Raw genomic sequence first — 19,355 nt, 5'->3', positions numbered from 1 at the left:
CCCCTCCCGAGCAAGCACACAACGAGAAGTTTCATGCGTGCTGTGGTATGAGAAAGCAGCTTTTTGTTACAGAGACCTGAGTAGTGGCCTTTCCTAAACCTCTAAGTATTTCTTCCCAGTTTTCTCCTAGAAAGACCCAAGTGATTTGCATTGGAAAGGTTACAATAGGACTGAATGTACAAATGTTCTCTGATAGAATGTGCCTGTTTCAAGAAGTACGGATGCATGATATATGTTCCATATATTTTAAAAATGGAGGATAAAATCTATACGTATTTTTCACCATACTTAATATTATAATCCTGAGATGACTATTTTTTTTTTACTTATATGATAAAAGCTTAGTGGATTTCGTTGCTTGTGAAATAAGTAAAAATATTCATTCTTTGTCTTACTAAGAATTGAAAATGTCCTTCATTTGGATATCTGGAGGCATTAATTTCTCCAAACTTACGACTTTCTCTTATCTACCTTTAAGTCGAAGAAATTATAAATATTTAGCAATTTAAAAAATTTTGACCTAGGTTTAATTTTTAAGACTCCCTTGTGCTTCTTTTCCTTATCTCTCGATTAAAACTAAGACTTTAATGAAACATTTGTATGTATTATTGAAGAGAAATACTTTCAAACTTTAAAAAATTTGCTGCCAAATTATTTACTCTCATAGTTTTTTGTCTTTAAAAAATGTGACTGAATTACTTCTAATTGTGGCATAATTATAATTTGCACACACCTGTGATTACTTTTTTTTTTAAATGTCTGATGCCATCTGTGCCCTTTATCACTTATGTAAGGGTTTTAGTGTCAGAATAGAATTTGTTCTATAATGGGGTTGGCTAGTAGAGTTCTCTGGATATTATTATTGCTCAGGTTATCTGAAATTAACAGATCAGGTTTCCTCCTCGAATTTGGAGGTTTAGATTAAACCAGATACTGAGGAAAAAACGAGCCCAGTGTAATTATTCAAACTGCACCGTGGAAGGAACCTTCATTACTGCTATCTGCATGCTATTTTTTCTACCCTCTTTTACTTTACCCTCGTCTGCCTTGATGTTCTCAATCACCTCCATTCCTCCATTAAGTGCTTTTTATTCTTCTTGAAAACATATTAAGGTAAACATTTATTCTAATCAACAACAGAATTAAATAATGCACTTCCTATCCACCGGGGGCAAAAAGGGGTTTGCTGTTGTGTGGGCGTATGCCTTGTGAGGTTCTGAAGTAGAATAAATTTCTCTTCCCCCTTCTTGCTAACCTCACCCAACTCCCAGAGCTTAGGGCTTTGGCTGTCCTCTGCCTCTTCTGTGGTCCCAGAATATGTAGCCTCCTTGTAGTCCCAAAGGAGAGCAAAGGAGGAGACTTGGCAAGATGATGGATGTGGGGGAGAGGAGACCCCACCATGTTGACTGTCCCAGGGCACTGTAAGATGAAAGTCAATTAGCCTGACCACTTAACACTCCATCACACAGACCCAGCCTTCTGCAACTTAGAAAACCCAAAGCCGATCTTAAGAACTGACTTAATTCTGTTGTAAAAGGTGAGGACTTTTATGAAGAAGGCAATGGCAAACAGTTATCTATACTAAGAGGTAGAGGAAATAGGTATAAATCTCCTAAAGACAAGTAGGGGGCTTGGCATAAATCAGCCTCCATATGGTAAAACCCAGCAACCTAGGGAAGCTGTCATACATCCGACCCTGGAAATAAGAGGAACCCTTGGAAAGCTTGGGCACATCCTTGCCTGAAGACAGAAATTAAAGTGGATGGCCTCCTGAATATACACCCACTCACCCCCAAACACACGCGTTCATGCCCATACTGTCAGAAAAGATATTGCATCTGGCCTTCTAATTTACAAAATGGCCCATTTGGGATAGAGGCTTGATTTAACTAGAAATAGGTCACCCTGTTTTAATTTCGCTGAGGATTGTCCTCTTTTCTTTCTTCTAGTCAAGTCCTCTGTAACAATGCAAATTCAGTTGCAGGTGAATAATAATATGCTCATAAATTTTCAAAACTAAAAAAACCGTGTGTCTTTAGTCATGCTTTCACCTGTGCCTTGAGCTCTAGGTACCACCTGTCCTGGCGGGTAAAAGATAGTACATTGTGTTACAGACAATCCTAATGGTTTGAGATTTGCTTTCTATAAATCTACCAGAAGATTTTTAACTTCTTGGGAAGCTGATTTTCGCATGCCTGCACCACTGTCATCGGTCCAAGAACAGCAAAAATGCAACATTGCTAATAAATAAAGCCAGCTGAGTGGCAATGAAGAGAAGCAGTGACCCAAGAATGCCATAAAACTAAATAGAAATGGAATCTAATGCCTTTATGATGGTATATACTCAATATGCTGCCTCCTACCCACATATCACATGTTAAAATTTTATTTTCTAAAGGAATCTTGACCTGTTTCCCAACTGTGTTTCCTAGCCCAGCCAACAAGTTGTCAGCAACTCTCTCCCCTTCTCAAGAAGAGGGCTTTCAGTTTGTCGTTGGTCTTCCACCCTCCCTTCCTGCTCTTCCGCACTCTGGTGTCAGCAATAAAACGTTGGGATCATTTTCTGATCTAAATAGTATAATCTGGGGTGGGAATTGTGGTTTCAACCCTAGAATTTTGGACACAGGCATTTTCCTTTTGTTTCCTCTCCTCCTCTCAAGTTTTGCTTTTCCAGTTGGTTGTAGTTTTCACCAAGTTCTAGGAGATTTGAGGATGTGAGCCAGGAAAAATACCAGTGATGACGCGAGGCAAGAAATGCTGGGATGGGGTTTTTCTATGCCCCAGGATTCTGTTCCATGCTCATTGCTTTGTTGTTACCCTCAAAAGCTGTTGAGTTGGCATACCCCCACTAATGAGGAATTTGTGTGTCAACCTTCTTAGACTTTGTATTTCTGCAAGATGTGTCCTCAGTGGTTCTCAATTCCTTTTCTGCACTTTTGAGTGTGTTAAAGTATATCCCTGAATATTTACCCTCTGGCTGATAGCTTATCTTGCTAGAGATTAGACGATCATGCGGGAAGGCAGGTAATGTCTGATGTCAAATGAAAACATTCACATGACTGGTGACGGCCATGCTCTTTATTGTGTAAGTCAACCCATGCCACTCTTTTTTTTAAAGATTTTATTTATTTATTTATTTGACAGAGAGACACAGCGAGAGAGGGAACACCAGCAGGGGGAGGGGGAGAGGGAGAAGCAGGCTTCCCGCCGAGCAGGGAGCCCGATGTGGGGCTCGATCCCAGGACCCTGGGATCATGACCTGAGCTGAAGGCAGTCGCTTAACCGACTGAGCCACCCAGGCGCCCCCCATGCCACTCTTTTCTGCTACCGGGACTGAGTCCATTCCTATGTGATACTTGTTCAGTTCCTTCAAAGAAAGAATGAGTGTCTATCATGTACCAGGCGCAGTTCTAGGTGCTGGGACTCCTGCAGTGAGCAGTCAGACAAAAATCCCTGCCTTCGTGAATCTTAACATCCTGGAGAGGTGGGGAGGAGACAATGTGCCAGAGAAACGCATTACGTACTATATCTCAAAGTGACCGGTGCTCTAGAGAGGCATAGAGCAAGGACGGGAGATGGCAAGTGCTAGGGGATGGCAGGGGGTGAGGGGGCAAGTGTCAATTTTGAACAGAATGGTCCAGTTGAGAAGTTGCTATTGAGAGGAGACCTGAACCCCTCTGTAAGCAGTATCGCTGTTGGTTTTCCCCTGACAAGGAAACTCAGCCAGTCTCCCCACATAGTGAGAGCTCTCAGAGCTGGTTAATATCAATAGCAAACTAATGTGGGCTATTTCTGTAGTTTAAAAATGGTTCTGCTTGCCTTCCCTTCCCTGTCATTTCCTTTCTATTGGCCTTTTGTCAATACACGCCGTGCTAGTTCCTACATCCAGAAGGATTCAGTTTCCTTCAGAGATGAAGTCCACCCCTGGCATGTTTGCGGGTGCTCCTCTCTAGAAATTGATTTTGTGGACCTCCAGGAGAAGGAGTAGTTCTGTATTCTGATCTCTCTTATTATCACGTGCTTATTTCTGCTGGCCTGGTGAGTAAGAAGGATCTCTGACACTTCAGAAACCAAGATGGGGAAAGGAGAACAGCCAAGAATCTAGATAAGTATTTATCGCTTTTCTCATCAAAACGACCAGAAACTGGTAGTGCCCAAACACTTTGATGAAAGGTTGTCATACATTTTATGTGTATTCCTTTCGGCATATTCAGACTGATGGAAAGTTTCCCACGGTGCTTATTAGCACATTCTGTGCCTCCATTTTCCTCAGCACATTATCCCTTTAGGAGTAGTCAAATTGTCTTTCTATTGTGGGTATCCAGTTATATTCAGGGAATGATCATTACCCTGGCAAAGTCTCAGTTTGGGGATCTTTGGGGGTTGGAAACCTTTTGTGTTGATTCTGAGAGTCCTGCAAATCCAGATGTCTTCAACAAGTCACTTGTGACAGATCTGTAATATTGTCATGATTTTAAATCAGTGTTCATGAGTAAACTTAATTTACCATATAAATTAACAATACTAATGAAGACTTACTCTCACTCACTATGATAATTATCATAAAATTAGGATGAAAATTAGAATGAAATGTTTTTATTTCACTGTTGAGAATAAAAATGTCACCTCAGGAAATTTCATTTAGCCAACGTATATCATTTGATTAAAACAAATGTTTTTTTTTTCCTTGCCCAAACCCTAAAATTCTAAGATTAAAAAAAGACTAAAATCAATTTTAGTTTGATAGCAATATGAAACTTTTCAAAAGCTATTCAAATTAAAATTATTTTTAACTGGTTTTAACTGAAAAGTTCAATATGTTGTTTTTTTTTTTTTTAAATATGGAACACTTCCTGAATTTGTGCATCATCCCTGTTCAGGGGCCAAGCCAATCTTCTGTATCATTCCAATTTTAGTGCTACCGAAATGAGCACCCCATAATTTTTATCACACACATACACACACACACACCATACTGGAAAGTGTTAAACTTGTTTAAGGTTAGGTATCAGATAAGGCAGAAGACTTGAAATCTGAGCTTTCTGATTCACTGATTTTACCCGATGACCTTGGGCAAGTCATTTAAACCCTCTGCTTTGGTTTCCTTATCTTAAAGAGAGACAAATCCATTCCTTCCCTATTCTGATGTCATAGGGACGTGGTTAAAGAAAAGCAGATGATGTGCCAACATTCTGAGCTCCTAAGAGATGAGCCACATTTAATCCAATCAATGAATATCATTCTTTATGCTAGTTCTTTAGGGAGACATTCTATGAAAGAGTGAGCAGATAATGCAGGCTAATTAGATATGTCACACCGTGTTTTAACTAATGCAGAGAGTTCTATTTGAATGTGACACTTTTGTGTAACAGGTGCTTTCACAAGGTTCTATCTGTTTATTCATCATGCTCTTTAATGATCTTATCTAGAAACATAGAGTTGGAAAATGGGTGTGTCATGTATGTAACTATACTCAAATACATATAAATAGTAGAATTTTCTTAATAAAAGTTGACATGCTTTTAAAAATATTTGGTGATTTGGTGGGGAGAAAGAACAACTATCATTCAGTTTGAAGAGAGTTTCTATTAAAAAGTGTAGAATTGTTGATTCTGTAAATATGTATTTCCCAGCTTCAAACACAAGTCCCAGACCCAGTTAAAATGTTATACATAAACCAAGCTTGCGTCGTACATACATACAGCCTTCTTAAAACACAAGGTGTGTTTTAAGGGAGTGTTTTTTAAGGGAGTTAAGGTGTGTTTTAAGGGAGGTGTGGTGGTTTAAGGAGTGAACAGGCTATGGGTTTGTGTTCTTGCAAACTTCTTAACTGAGGCTCGGTTTTCAAAAATCTGTGGAATGAGAATAATATTACTTCCTGCCTAGGGTCATATTGAAAATTAACTGCTGGGTTTTTCTGTTTGTTTGTTTTTTGTGGTTTTTGGTTGTTTTGTTTTGGTTTTGTTTTTTGCAAAAGAGTGTTTCTGTTGGGAATTGAGGAGGCCATAGACACCTTATCAAGTATTTAGAAAATTAGGAAGTGAACTTTAGCTTTACCTTAACCTTGGTTTACTTCTTTGGGATAGAAGCCAGATGTTCCAAGGTGGTAAATGAAGCTGTGTTTTATGTTGTAACTTTTCCCTCCCTTAGAGGCTCTCCACTTTTTTCTCTGTTGCCCTCTTCTAATTCTCTTTTTCTGGCATGATCCCTCACATATTGAAACCTTCTCTGAATTAATTTCACCAGGTCCCTCAGATGCCCACACATGAATACCAACAGACATTTCTTAAAATAATAGGAATCATCTGCCTTTTGTCCCTGCTCCACAGCAAATACATCTTAGCCAGGAATCTATATACCTTTAATTCTAAAGAAAACACTTGAGCCACATGCAAAGATTTTAATAGAAAATTCTAATTATTCCATCCTGGCATGTTAACTGTATGTAGGGGTGGGAAAACTTTTCCTCTACACACTTAAATTCTAGCACTGAAGCCCGTGAATTAAACTGACAAAAGACAGATTATCAGGAGAAAAGGGTGTACACATTTAATTGGTAGTTTATTTTTCCAAAATAGTATATATACTGTATTCTATTGATGTTTATTAATTTAATATTTTTAATTTTACATGCCTGGGGGTTTCACAGAAAGGAAGTGAAAACCCAAAGAGGCAGTTCGACCTGGGAGCTTATATACTATTTTAACAAAGGATGACAAATTGTGGAGAAGTGGCTAGACAAAGGAAAAGGAGATTTAGGAGCAGTAAATTGTGGGAAAGTGACCAGGAAATGTATGGTACATAAGGGTTGCTTAGTAAGGTGTGTTATGCAGACTCCTCTCCCATGCTATCTCTGGTGATGATTAAGATTCTCTTCTCTTTCGTATGGGAGAACGAGGCACCTTTATAAATGAAGATTTCCTTTACATATGGGAAGTCTATGCTCTTCTTTTAGGCAGATGGGAGAGGCAGAGTGCCCACACCCCTCTCCCCCACCTGCCAACCCCTCCCGCCACCCCCCATCATGTCTGCACCATGTCTGCTGATTCTCAATTGCCTTCAGCTCAAAATAATCCTTATGTCAAGATGGCATATTTTGGAGTGAAATTTTGATCCCCTTCAAGTACAATAGTTGGGAAAACATATTTTATCTTAATGACACTATTCTATTTAATATAGACCATATATATTTTTTAAGATTTTATTTATTTATTTGACAGAGAGAGACACAGTGAGAGAGGGAACACAAGCAGGGGGAGTGGGAGAGGGAGAAACTGGCTTCCTGCTGAGCAGGGAGCCTGATGTGGGGCTCGATCCAGGACCCTGGGATCATGACCTGAGCCGAAGGCAGATACTTAACTGACTGAGCCACCCAGGTACCCCTAATATAGACAATATTTTAATAAGACTGTAGGCATATAGTCAAATATAGTCGTGAATGAAGGAATGAACAGGCAGAGCTGTATAAGTATTTATCCCCTCAGCTGCCACTGCTTTGAAACCCGGCAAACGTGCCTCTTTAGACAACACACTTCTTCTAATTTGTTTTGTTTGCATGGTGAACATGTGACCATTATATTGATTTACAAAATCAACAGGCATCTCACTGCATTCCCTTGCCAGCAGCGAGGGTTGGTTATGGTCATTTCGAGGTCATCGGCATGGACTTCTACCTGTATTTACAGTACCACGCCTATAGCGAATGAACCAGTGATTGATTTGCACTTACCAGTTATTATGTGTCTTTCCTGTCTGACAGCAGCCGCGTGCAGGGTCAAACACAGCCGGCCTCCCATGTCAGTGGTCTAGGATGGCCAGTGAAGCCACCAACATCCCAAGTCCTGTGGTGCGCCAGATTGACAAGCAGTTTCTGATCTGCAGTATATGCCTGGAACGGTACAAGAATCCCAAGGTTCTCCCCTGTCTGCACACTTTCTGCGAGAGGTAAGCCTCCTTTGTGCCCAGATAAGAGAGGTTCACAGTGATCTCTTACAACCTACCAAAGGGTTCTTTCCAGAATTCTTCTTTACCTAAGGGAGACAATGAATCTTTTGCGCTTATGATAGACATCAAGAAACATAATCATGAGTTACCAATAATTTACTCTATTTTAAATAATTATAAGTGAGAGAAAGCAATCCAGTAGCTATTGATTCATTTCCATGGGACATGGAGCACTAAATATTTTAACATTAAAATTTTTAGGGCGCCTAGGTGGCTCAGTTGGTTAAGCGACTGCCTTTGGCTCAGGTCACGATCCCACGGTCCTGGGATCGAGCCCCGCATTGGGCTCCCTGCTCTGGGTCTCCCTCTCTCTCTGCCTGCCGCTCTCCTTGCTTGTGCTCTCTCTCTGTCAAATAAATAAATAAAATCTTTAAAAAAAAAAGATTTAAACATTTAAAATTTTCCCTTTGTTCTTCGTCAAACAATTTTTGCCGACCACAGTTCCCTCATAGAGGATCTTTGGTGAGGGCCAATTAAAAATCTATTATTTCCTCCCAAAGAACACATCAGTAAAATACCTGTGTATTGAGGAGTTAGTTAAAAGGGAGAGCTTCCTCTCAAGGATACTTCAGAAGATACATACTAACGAACATAGGATGTTTCAGATGAAGAAAAACCTGTGTGTATGAAATAATTATAAGTTACCTGAATATGCAATTCGCTATGAATGAAAACACATTTCTTTATCCTTCTTGGATAGTTTTTTTCCATTGAGTTAATCAGTTATCAAAATACATCTTTACCTTCTTATTTAACTTAGCACATAAACAATTAAGCATCTAAAGTTTGTTAGTAATTTGTTTATCTGAGGTCTAATTTAAATATTTCCCTAGTAAGGCTGTATTTTTTTTCTTAAAAGTAAATATGATAATTATGTTTTATAGCATCTTGTTGAATACATGATCTATTATTATTAAATAGACATAATTAAAACACTTTAATTCTTGTTATAGAATAGGACATTGGTATTTCCAATGGCTTCAAATCAATGCTAATTACATTTGCCATCAATTTCATAGACATTTGTTAAAGTTGATTTGCTTTGGAAGATCTCAGTTGGAACAGAATAACTACATGGTGGTGAAGGATAGAGGGAGAAGGTGGATTTGTTACTGGTCATTGTGGTTTTTTTGTCTGTTTGCTCTTTAGGGGGTTATTTTGGGGTGTGTATGTGTAGAGTTTTGTTTGTTTTAGTGGTGGTATATAGGGCACTAGCACTTTCTGCTTTATTCATTTTATGCTTTGATGTGAGTACTGTGTAATTCATATTCCAAAATGACTAAATGGAGAGTGATTTTTTTCCTCCCCACTTAATGGGTGTAGCCACAACATGCACACCAGCTAAGTGTCCCTCTGTCCCTGGGCGCACATGGTGAGATCATCATTTGATGGACAGCAGTCGGCCTCTTTCTATACAGCACTGAGAGGCACTCGGTTGGAGGGGGTGGAGCTGCCCATCCCCCTATGCTCAGTGCCCAGCCAGACGCTTGTTTGGTTCCCATTTACTCACTCTGACAGATAAGAAGCAACATTTCTGGGCTGTCCTGGGTCTGCCTCCAGCCCTCTCGGTTGGGTCTAGCCCCATCCACTTCTGTTCCTCCATCTAATGGCTGGTGGTGGAGATTTTCGAGCTCCTATCACAGCAAGTCCCAATGGAATGCATGGAAGGAGTTTTGAGAAGGTCACTCTGGCTACAATATGGAGAAAGATTAGAGGATTTGAGGGTGGGTGACAGTGTATAGAGCTACTCCAGAAACCCAGGAAAGGATGGTGTAAATCAGATGACAAGAGCTGGAAACTTTGGAAGGTATTTAGGCATTTCCAGCCTTGGGTGATGGGTTGGATGTGGAGAACGAAGGACTGTAAGGAAATTACTGTTTCCAGCATGGCTCCCAGTACCTGCTTTGCCTAGATGAATGGATGGAGGTGCTGCTCGTTGAGAGGGGAAGAGGACCCAGTTTGGGGGAAGAACATAGCTTTGGGTTTGGACATGGTGAGTTTTAGGACCCATGAGACATCTAAGAGGAGATGCCAAGAAAGCTGTTGGTGTAGAGATCAGGGCCTCAGAGGAGACATCTGTGGAAGAAATAGAAGTGTGGGAGTGTTGTGCTTATGGCCATGCACTTGGATAAGATTTCCCTGGGAGAGAAGGGTGCCAACAACCGAGCCTGTATGGCTCAGTAGAAAGGGTAGAGCAGACAGGAGAACCAAGTGAGTGTGCTGTCACAGACAAGGGAAGATAAAGTTTCAAAAGAGGACGGCTGGGAGGCAGTGGTCAAGTTTGATGAGTGCTGCTGAGAAGGATAGGAGTGAAAAATGTCTGTTGTCTGGATGTAGATGCCCTCCGTGACCTTAGCAAAAGCTGTTTCATTTCTGGTATTGACTCAGCGCTAGCTACTTCTGTGACATAGGAAAGTCAATTAACCTCCTTGATGTCAGTTTCCTTCTGTACATACTAAGGGGAATGAGGCTGGATCAGAGGTTCTCGAATTCCGCTTGGTGAAGCAACAGGGGAACATTACACAGAGTAGTTATGTAGAGCGAAGGTTCTGGTGCCCAGTTGCCTGGGTTTGAATTCCTGCTCTGCCCTTGTCCACTCAAGTTCTGAAAACACGCGACTTCGCTTCCCTCTGCCTGTGTTCCTTCATGTGTCTAAAATACCTACTTCCCGCGGTTATTGCAAGTACTTTGAATCTAGCAAGCAGCATATACCTAAGTCATGATTAGCAATGCATTTTGCTAATTAATTAATTAATTTAATTAATTGCCGGTTGAGGAGAGGCAAGAAGAGATCATGTTGATGTGACTCTGGGTGTCCTATCCCTGCTTCAAACACAATATTTTCACCGGGATATGTTTTTAACATCTGAGATCTGCTTATGCTTTTGTATGTAAAGAACATTTCAACACCAACAGAAAACTTTGACCCATTTCTCCCCATTGTAAAGGTCCACAAATCTGTGAACACGACACTGGATATTCTAGACCAATGCTTCGAAACCTTTAATGTGCATATAAATTCCCCGGGGACCTGATTCAAGCAGGCCCGGAGTAGGGACCTAGGATTCTGCACTTCTTCCAAGCTCCCTGGAGAGGCCGATGCTGCTCAAGCGTGGCAAGTCTCCATGGAACGCCACCAGAGTCAATGACGTTATTCTTTTCCTTGAGCATAATCACTTGCCTAATCAGTTGACAGCACCTAATCAGTTGTGAGTACACCTTACCTCTTGGTTTCAGAAATCTTATTTTCCTAGGAGAGGAGACTCCAGAGGGAGTTTCTGCAAAGGAGCCCAGACAGGTGCAGAGAACATGTGTGCTACCTGCGGAAGGAGGTGGTCCTGCTCTCGCTCGTGAGCCCCCTGTGCTGACAGTCCCCCTGCTTCTGCTTCCGCGACAGGTGTCTGCAGAACTACATTCCCGCCCACAGTCTCACCCTCTCCTGCCCCGTGTGCCGCCAGACCTCCATCCTGCCCGAGAAGGGGGTGGCCGCGCTCCAGAACAACTTCTTCATCACGAACCTGATGGACGTGCTGCAGCGAACGCCGGGCAGCAACGTTGAGGAGTCCTCCATCCTGGAGACGGTCACCGCTGTGGCTGCCGGAAAGCCACTCTCTTGCCCAAACCACGATGGGAATGTAAGTGAGCGAATCGCAGACAGGGCCTGGCTTTGATCTGGGTGGGCTTCGGGCAGTCAAGAGGTTATGCACTAACACAGAACTCCACCTGGAAAATGAGCAATTAAAAGATATTTTTAGCAGCGCTCAAGACTATTTTGCCTGCTTACTTGCTCCAAGCAAATTCATGTAAATAAAGAAATCAATCTTCATTGGGTCTAATAGCACCTATTATTAGTTTCCCCAGGAGAGCAAACCCATAACTATTTGCAAAGTGGGTATTCTTTGACCCACATAAACATCTGTAGAGTAAATTACAGATAAAGATTCAATAATAGATAAATTCTGCAAATTGAGAATGATGATTAAAATGTTAATTAATTAGAGTTCTTTGTTTTTCTTCTGAGGGAAATTTTTCGTATGCTCCATTAGGCCCTAATCCTTCATAATAAATAGAATTTAAAGATGTGTGAATCCTTGATAATAGGTTATAGATGATGAATTTCAAAATTTTCCTGCTACTAGCAAGCATAATAACTATTAGAAACCTAGGAGGACCTGTGTGTACGTACCATCAAATAACTGATTTACAATAGCTCTGAAGAGGCAGCATTGCCTAAGAGGTCTGGCTTTGGATTCAGACTGCCTGATTCAAATCCTGCTCTTCAACTTCTTCCCTATGTCAGCTCTGCCAGGTTTATTCAACTCTCTGTGTCTCACTTCCTCATCTGCAAAAAACAAGGAATAATAGTATTTACTACATGGGATTACTTGGAGAATTAAGTGTTTAAGTCATATAAAGCATTATAGTAAGCTCTTGATAAATGTAAGATACTAAAATTATTTCTTATCAATGACTTTATTCATTCTTTTCTTTATAATGGCCACTTCAAAGGTATTAGAAACTGCTTATAATATAAGGCCCAGGTATAATAAAACCACTATCAAGCAAGCTATCAATTATTATTGTTAGAGCAGAACAATAATTATTTGCCATAACTATTACTTATTTACCTCATTTCATACCACTCTTTCTGCCCACTACACTGCAGCCTCACTGGCCTAGAGCTGGCCAAGTGGTTTCCCACCTTGGGGCTTGACTGTTCTCTAAGCCTTCTGCCTCGAATTCTCCATGTTCCCTCTCTATGTGGCTGGCTCACTCTCATCCTTCATGTTTCAGCTCAGATTTCTTCTACACAGAGCGGTATCCAAAGCAGACCACCTCTGACACCCAGTTGCTGGCCATTACATCCCTTTCTTGATTTCCTTCATGCCATTCACTGGGCTCTGCTTGCCTTCATCTGTGTATTTGTCGGCCAAGTGATCTTCTGGCTTTACTTTTAGAAAGTGAACTCCAGAAGGGCAGGGACCATGTTCACCATTATATTCCTAGCACTAAGCACAGTATCTTATACATGGAAATGTACAAATAAACAGAGGCTATTTATTCTGAGCTTGCTATAACAAAGAGTCAGCCATCATCACTTATGTTTTGGCAGAGACTCAAAGGCAGGCAGAGGAATGGGAAAGCTCTACAGTAGACAAAAGAGAAGGCTTTAGGGATGCTCTGATTGGACGCTGTTGGCATGGGGAAACAGGGGGCAGGCTAACTAGAAGTGGGGCATCCTATGTGACTGGTTAGGGGTACATATATGGCTTTCTCTGGTTGATATTAAGTGGAAATGGGGACAAAAATTAGAGAAGCTATCAGTAATCAATTCCTAGCCATTTGGGGCCAATTGTCATAGATGTTATTGTTTGGCTTTTTGGATTATTAGGAGAGATAGTAGTCAGACTTCCTACAAGTAGGAAGTAGTAGGCTAGCTTCCTGGCTAGTTTATTGTAGATAAAGGAGTTGCTTTCCTGGACAGGTCATGGGTCAGAGTTCTATTTTTTATATATGATCTGGCCTTTGTCCATTTGTGAATTCAGTCTCTTACAAGTCAGTCAGTAGATATTTGTTGAATGAGTGTGCCAGACACCATGCTTGACTTTGTACATACCACTCTGCAAAGTAGGTATTAGTTACCTTCATTTTATTTATTTGTCTATTTATTTATTTATTTTTAGTTACCTTCATTTTATAGATGAAGAAACTGAAGTTTGAACAGTTTAAGTCCCAAAGCTGATTGACACATCATAAAACCTAGACCAGGAAGCAATAAAATCCTGAGCTTTTGGGTAGCCAAAATAAGAGAGACATTGTGGATTACATATCTTTTGTTATTTAATTGATAGCACACCAGGATGTCAATAACCATGGTTTTCTATGTACTGTTCTCCAAGGGAGAATTAGCATGTAAGTTTTGTAAAAGGAACTTTAAAGGGTGCCTTCAATTAGTTTGAGTATTCTTCTTATGACCATCTCTCACACTGGCTCTTGCTGAGGCTGTCTCCTCCTAGAGCTCACATTCTAAATACTAGTCTGTGAGGGCATTTCTACCAGGTACAAGAGTTGTCCTGAAGCTAGTCCAGGCATGGAGCTCTCTGGAAATCTGATTTGATAGAGGAGTAAAGGTTTAGGAACATTAGGAGATCCACTGTAGACACTGGTCTAAATTTGGAATGCAGAGAGCAATGGTGTAGAATGAGAAATATTGACAACTGTAAAGATAACATCAATAAGTAAAGGTAAGAGTGTCATGAATTCAGGACACAGCTTGTAGCTCAGTGCAGTGAGGGCACGGAGATGGGCACTTGGGGTGGGAGCATAGGTGAGCTGAAGGATACTGGGAGGAGCCTGGAAAGATAATTGGGGAGAGAATGTGACAGCTATGAATATCATGGAGAAAATGTTTGACCTAAATTTCATATGCAGTAGGAAAACATGAAAACTTTTAAGGAGGAGATGGGTATTTTCCCGGCCTTATTGAGTAGCAGAGATGGAAGGCTGCAACATCAAATTTGAGTTTATTGAGTTGTCTAAATAAGAGATGCTAAGGGGTGGGAGAATGGCATCAATCGACCTGAAGAAGAGAGGATGAATTTCAGAGAAGAGAGTACTCTTTCACTTGAGAATGTGCCTCCCACAAATAAAAAGGCATATGCTAAAATCTGTTCAACTAAGCTATTAAGGTTGTGAGAATTTGAGCCATTAAAATTGGTCATACACTAGGTCACAAAAAGCCATCATTATTTTTTCCCTTTGTGTAGACCAAGTTCCTATACCACAATGCACTAAAGTTGCATTAATAACATACATTATAGAAAAACCCCAGACCTTTATTAAAAGCTCATAATTATTTGATCAAAAAACTTACAAAATTAGACTATTTACAACATACTGAAAGTGAAAACCTTATCTATTAAATGTATAGAGGAAAGTCAAATCTGTACTCAGAAAATTTTATAGGTTTATTTTCCTTTATTTAAAAAGAGTTCAATTCAAAAAGTTAGGGAAACCAAAGTAAATACATGGAACCCAAGAGCAAGAAAATAATAAACTTAGTTCGAAAATAATAAAACAATTGAGTTAATAAATCTAAGAGCTGATTTTTTTAAATTAATGAAATAATCTGACATCTGATAAAACAACAAAAGGGAAATGTAAATATATTAAATTAGGACTAATAAAGAGACCAATACAGGTAAAAGGAATTTTTTAAAAAATTTATTTATTTATTTGAGAGAGAGAGATAGTACGTGAGCAGGGGGAGGGGCAAAGGGAAAGGGAGAGAATCCTCAAGCAGACTCTCCGCTGAGCATGGAACCTGATTCGGGACTCAATCTCAGGACCCTGAGATCATGACCTGAATGGAGACCAATAGTCAGGGCTTAAACAACTGAGCCATCCAGGCACACCTAAAAGGAATATTTTTAAATGAGTAAGTCAATACTATGTGCTAAAGGCTAATATACTGAAAGTCTGAATGAAATGGATGAATATCTAGGAAACTGAAAATGATCAAGAAAACCTGAGTAGACTGATAATTTTGAAGGAAACTGGTAAAACTTAATTTGAAACTGAATTCCTTCAAACCTGTGTAAAACAAATATGATCCATAGGATGTATATTCTGCATCATAAGAAAAGACAGAAAGCTCCCCAATTCACTCAAGATATACTCATATCCCTAATACCAAAATCTAGTGAAGACAAAAAAAAACTATTCATCAGTTTATGAAAGTAACTGTAAAATTCTTTAAAAAAAAAGATTTTATTTATTTATTTGAGGGAGAGAGAGAACATGAACAGGATGAGGGGCAGAGGGAGAGGGACAAGCAGAGTCCCTGCTGAGTGGGGAGCCCGACCTTGGGCTTGACCCCATGACCCTGAGATCATGACCTGAGCCACCCAGGTGCCCCAAAAGTAACCGTAAAATTCTTAATTAAAATGCCCCAGCAAATTCTTACTATGTAAGAGTTAAGAATTAAAGAAAATTATGAACATCACAAAAGAAAATGGGCGAAAAACTCAGAAAAGTCACAGAGGATATAAAATGGCTAATTATAGTATGAGAAAAAATGTCAAACTTCACAAATAATCACATCTTTCCAAATTAGCTACAGGTTTTTAAAGATAATGGGTAGTGCTGATGAGAATATGGGGAGATATTTTTGTATGCTGTGGGCGGGAGCATAAATTGCTCTGCAGAAAGTTTATGTCTATTTGTCAAACTGTAATGAATGTTTTACACAACTTCCTATCCTTTAATTCAGTAATTCCACTAATAGAAATATTTCTAAGGAAATAGCTGGAGAAGAGAATGAAGATAGAAGCATGTTAATTGAAAATTTTACGTGATAGTAAAATTGGAAATAATTTGAATGTGCAGTATTAGGGAAATGGTTAAATTATGGTTAAGTACATATAACTGATTATTGGGTAGCCATTGAAACTGATGTTTGGTAACAAGTGACATTTATGCCAATACGTGAGTATGCTTGTGTGTTTATATAGACTTTTGTTTTTAATTAGTAAAACCACCCTGTATATGCAGTATAGAAAGAAGGATATTCTGTGCCGCCTGGGGGACAAACAGAATTCCTAAAGATGTATTTCCTGAGCAGTAGAGACCTCAGCAATAGAGAACGTTGGATGCAACAAGCTGCTAAGCAGAATCTCTCTTAGAGATGCTGATTCCAGTAAAGTTAAAGAATCCTTTAGGTTAAAATTTTGCCTTGTCTCTTTCCCAAACGCATCACATCAAATCCACTAAAAATGAAATCTATCTGGAGTTTGAACCTCCTTGAGGTAGATGAGGCTATTTAAAGCATGTTTTGAGTGCTTTCTCTATGCTGGGTCATTATGATTCTTTGGAATCATAAAATTTATAAACCAGCAAGAGGTCTTGGAAATTAACAGCGTGTGTCTTGAATCATTCTATTGTTTCATCGTAGATTGTAGTTCACTGCTGCTGCTTTGAAACAGGGGTCCTCATTGCATATTCAAGTCAAATACATGCAATATTGCAGATAAATTGCTGCAGTTAATTGCCACGGGTAAATCTTTAAAAACAATTCAAGCGTCGGAAGGTTAATAAAATCAGGTAATTAACAATAAAGCAGGATGTTGTCCTCATACACTGCCTGGTGCTGATTAGCACATGTGGATGAAAGCCTGTCATTTAAGTGCTATGACACTCTGTCTTCTAATTAAACTGCCATGGCTGCATTGTCCAAATACAAAGAAAAATGGGAATAATGGTCAGTGATTTAGGAGGTTCTTTGCACGTAAAGCAGACATTTGAGCTCATGCTCGCAGTCCCGGGAACACAAATGATCATTAAACCCTGTTATGGCTTGCTTAGGTACCTTACTAATGAGGATGTTAAGAGGTGCAAAGGAGAGAGCCTCATTAAGAATGCCCTACCACTAACAAGTCCCCACTTCCACAAGCCTCAGCTACAAGGCCCTGACCACCCTTTCTAGTACATTGGTAATGCATGCTTCTTGCCTTGTCATCTTCACAAATGGTGACTACCTGCCAACAAAAATAAGCTAGTCCTGGCCTCTGGCCCATCCGTCCCTGGGAGAACCAACATCATCTCACTCAAGATGGATGAGCTCAGCTGAGTCTCACACTTCACACAATTAACTCTCAGCTTAAGTCAAAGCTGCCAGACCTGAGCACAACCATTTGAGAATGACTGGTTGTTCACATTTCAGAATGATTTTAGGGCCTTTCTTTCCAAGAAGCACTTAGGAGACCAAACCAGGCGACAATTACCTAGGTATGCTGCCATCTCTTCAAAGATGCATTTTTTTAAATTAAGGGAAAATTCATATAACATAAAATTAAACATTCTAACCATTTAAAAATATACAATTCAGGCCAACTCTTGATTTTGGCTCAGGTCATGATCTCAGGGTCCTGAGATGGAGCCCCAGGTCCATCTGGGCGTGGAGCCTGCTTAAGTTCTCTCTCTCCCTCTGCCTCTTCACCATCTCCTGCTCATGCTTTCTCTCCCTCGCTAAAAAAATAATAATTAAAAAAAAAGTAAAAGTATATAATTCAGTGGTTTTTAGTATATTCAAGAGGTTGTGCAAGTATCACCACTAATTCCAGAACTTTTTCATCATGCCACTCCCCATTCTCTCTTTACCCCTAACCCCTGGCAACCACCAGTCTGCATTCCATCTCTATAGATTTGTCCATTATAGACATTTGATATAAATCAATCATAAATTATGTGCCCTTTGAATCTGGCTTCTTTCACTTAGCATAATGTTTCAAAGTTCATCTATATTGTAGCATATAGAACTTCATGCCTTTTTTATGGATAAATAATATTTCATCGTCTGGATATACCACAATTTGTCCATTCACCAGTTGGTGGATATTTGGGTTGTTTCCACTTTGGGGCTATTATGAATAATGCTATGAACATTTGTGTACAAGTTTTTGTGTGGATGTATGTTTTCAGTTCTCTTGGGTATATACCTAGGTGTGGAATTCCTGGGTCCCATGATAATTCTGTACTTAACTTTTGAGGAGCCACTAAATTGTTTTCACAGTGACGTCACCATTTTACATTCCCACCAGCGAAGTATGAGAGTTCTGATTTTTCCACATTTTCACCAACACTTGTTATTATCTGACTTTTTGAGTCTAGCCATCCCCATTTGGTGTGGAGTATCTCCTTGTGGTTTTGATTTGGATTTCCTTAGTGACTAATAATGTTGAGCATATTTTTTTGTGCAAATTGGCCATTTGTATAGTTTCTTTGGAGAAATGTCTATCCAAATCCTTTGCCAATTTTTGAATTGGGTTCTTGAGTTGTAGGGATTCTTTATATGTTCTGGATACTTCATCCTTATCAGATATATAGCAAGCAAATATTTTTTCCTATTCTTTTCACTCTCTCTCTCTCTCTTTTTTTAAAGCTTTTATTTTTAAGCAATCTCTAACCCAACGTGGGGCTCAAACTCACAAGTCCGAGATGGAGAGTCACATGCTGTACTGACTGAGCCAGCCAGGTGTCCCTCTTTTCATTTTCTTGATGGTGAAGTGATAGTGACCTTGATGCACAAGATTTTATTTTGATGAAGTACAATTTTTCAATTTTTTGTTGTTACTTGTGCTGTTGGTGTCATATCTAGGAAACCATTGCCAAATCAAAAGTCGTAAAGATTTACTCCTATTTTTTTTCTAGGAGTTTTATAGTTTTAGCTTATATATTTAGGCCATTAATCTATTTTGAGATAATTTTTTTATATAGAGCAAAGTAAGGGTTCCACTTCATTCTTTTACATGAGGATATCCAGTTGTCTTGGCATCATTTGTTGAGAAGACTAT

General features: G+C 39.6%; 1 protein-coding gene and 1 pseudogene across 4 annotated transcripts in view; one reads left to right on the top strand and one right to left on the bottom strand.

Annotated features, from left to right (window-relative positions):
• TRIM2 (tripartite motif containing 2) overlaps positions 1-19,355 on the top strand; it is a 118,714-nt gene that overhangs the window by 55,994 nt on the left and 43,365 nt on the right. For 3 of the 4 annotated variants that reach the window (XM_006727250.3, XM_031026332.2, XM_031026318.2), the window contains exons 2-3: positions 7,760-7,944; positions 11,402-11,639. In XM_006727250.3, the coding sequence (XP_006727313.1) occupies positions 7,760-7,944; positions 11,402-11,639 (423 nt within the window). The remainder of the gene's footprint in view (positions 1-7,759; positions 7,945-11,401; positions 11,640-19,355) is intronic. The other variant, XM_081811759.1, reaches the window with a different exon arrangement.
• LOC115940450 (U6 spliceosomal RNA) lies at positions 4,836-4,934 on the bottom strand (annotated as a pseudogene).

This window comes from Leptonychotes weddellii, chromosome 2 (assembly GCF_054177405.1).
Source record: "Leptonychotes weddellii isolate Sample4059 chromosome 2, ASM5417740v2, whole genome shotgun sequence".
Classification (NCBI taxonomy): Eukaryota; Metazoa; Chordata; class Mammalia; order Carnivora; family Phocidae; genus Leptonychotes; species Leptonychotes weddellii.
This window is presented reverse-complemented; position numbering and strand designations above follow the sequence as displayed.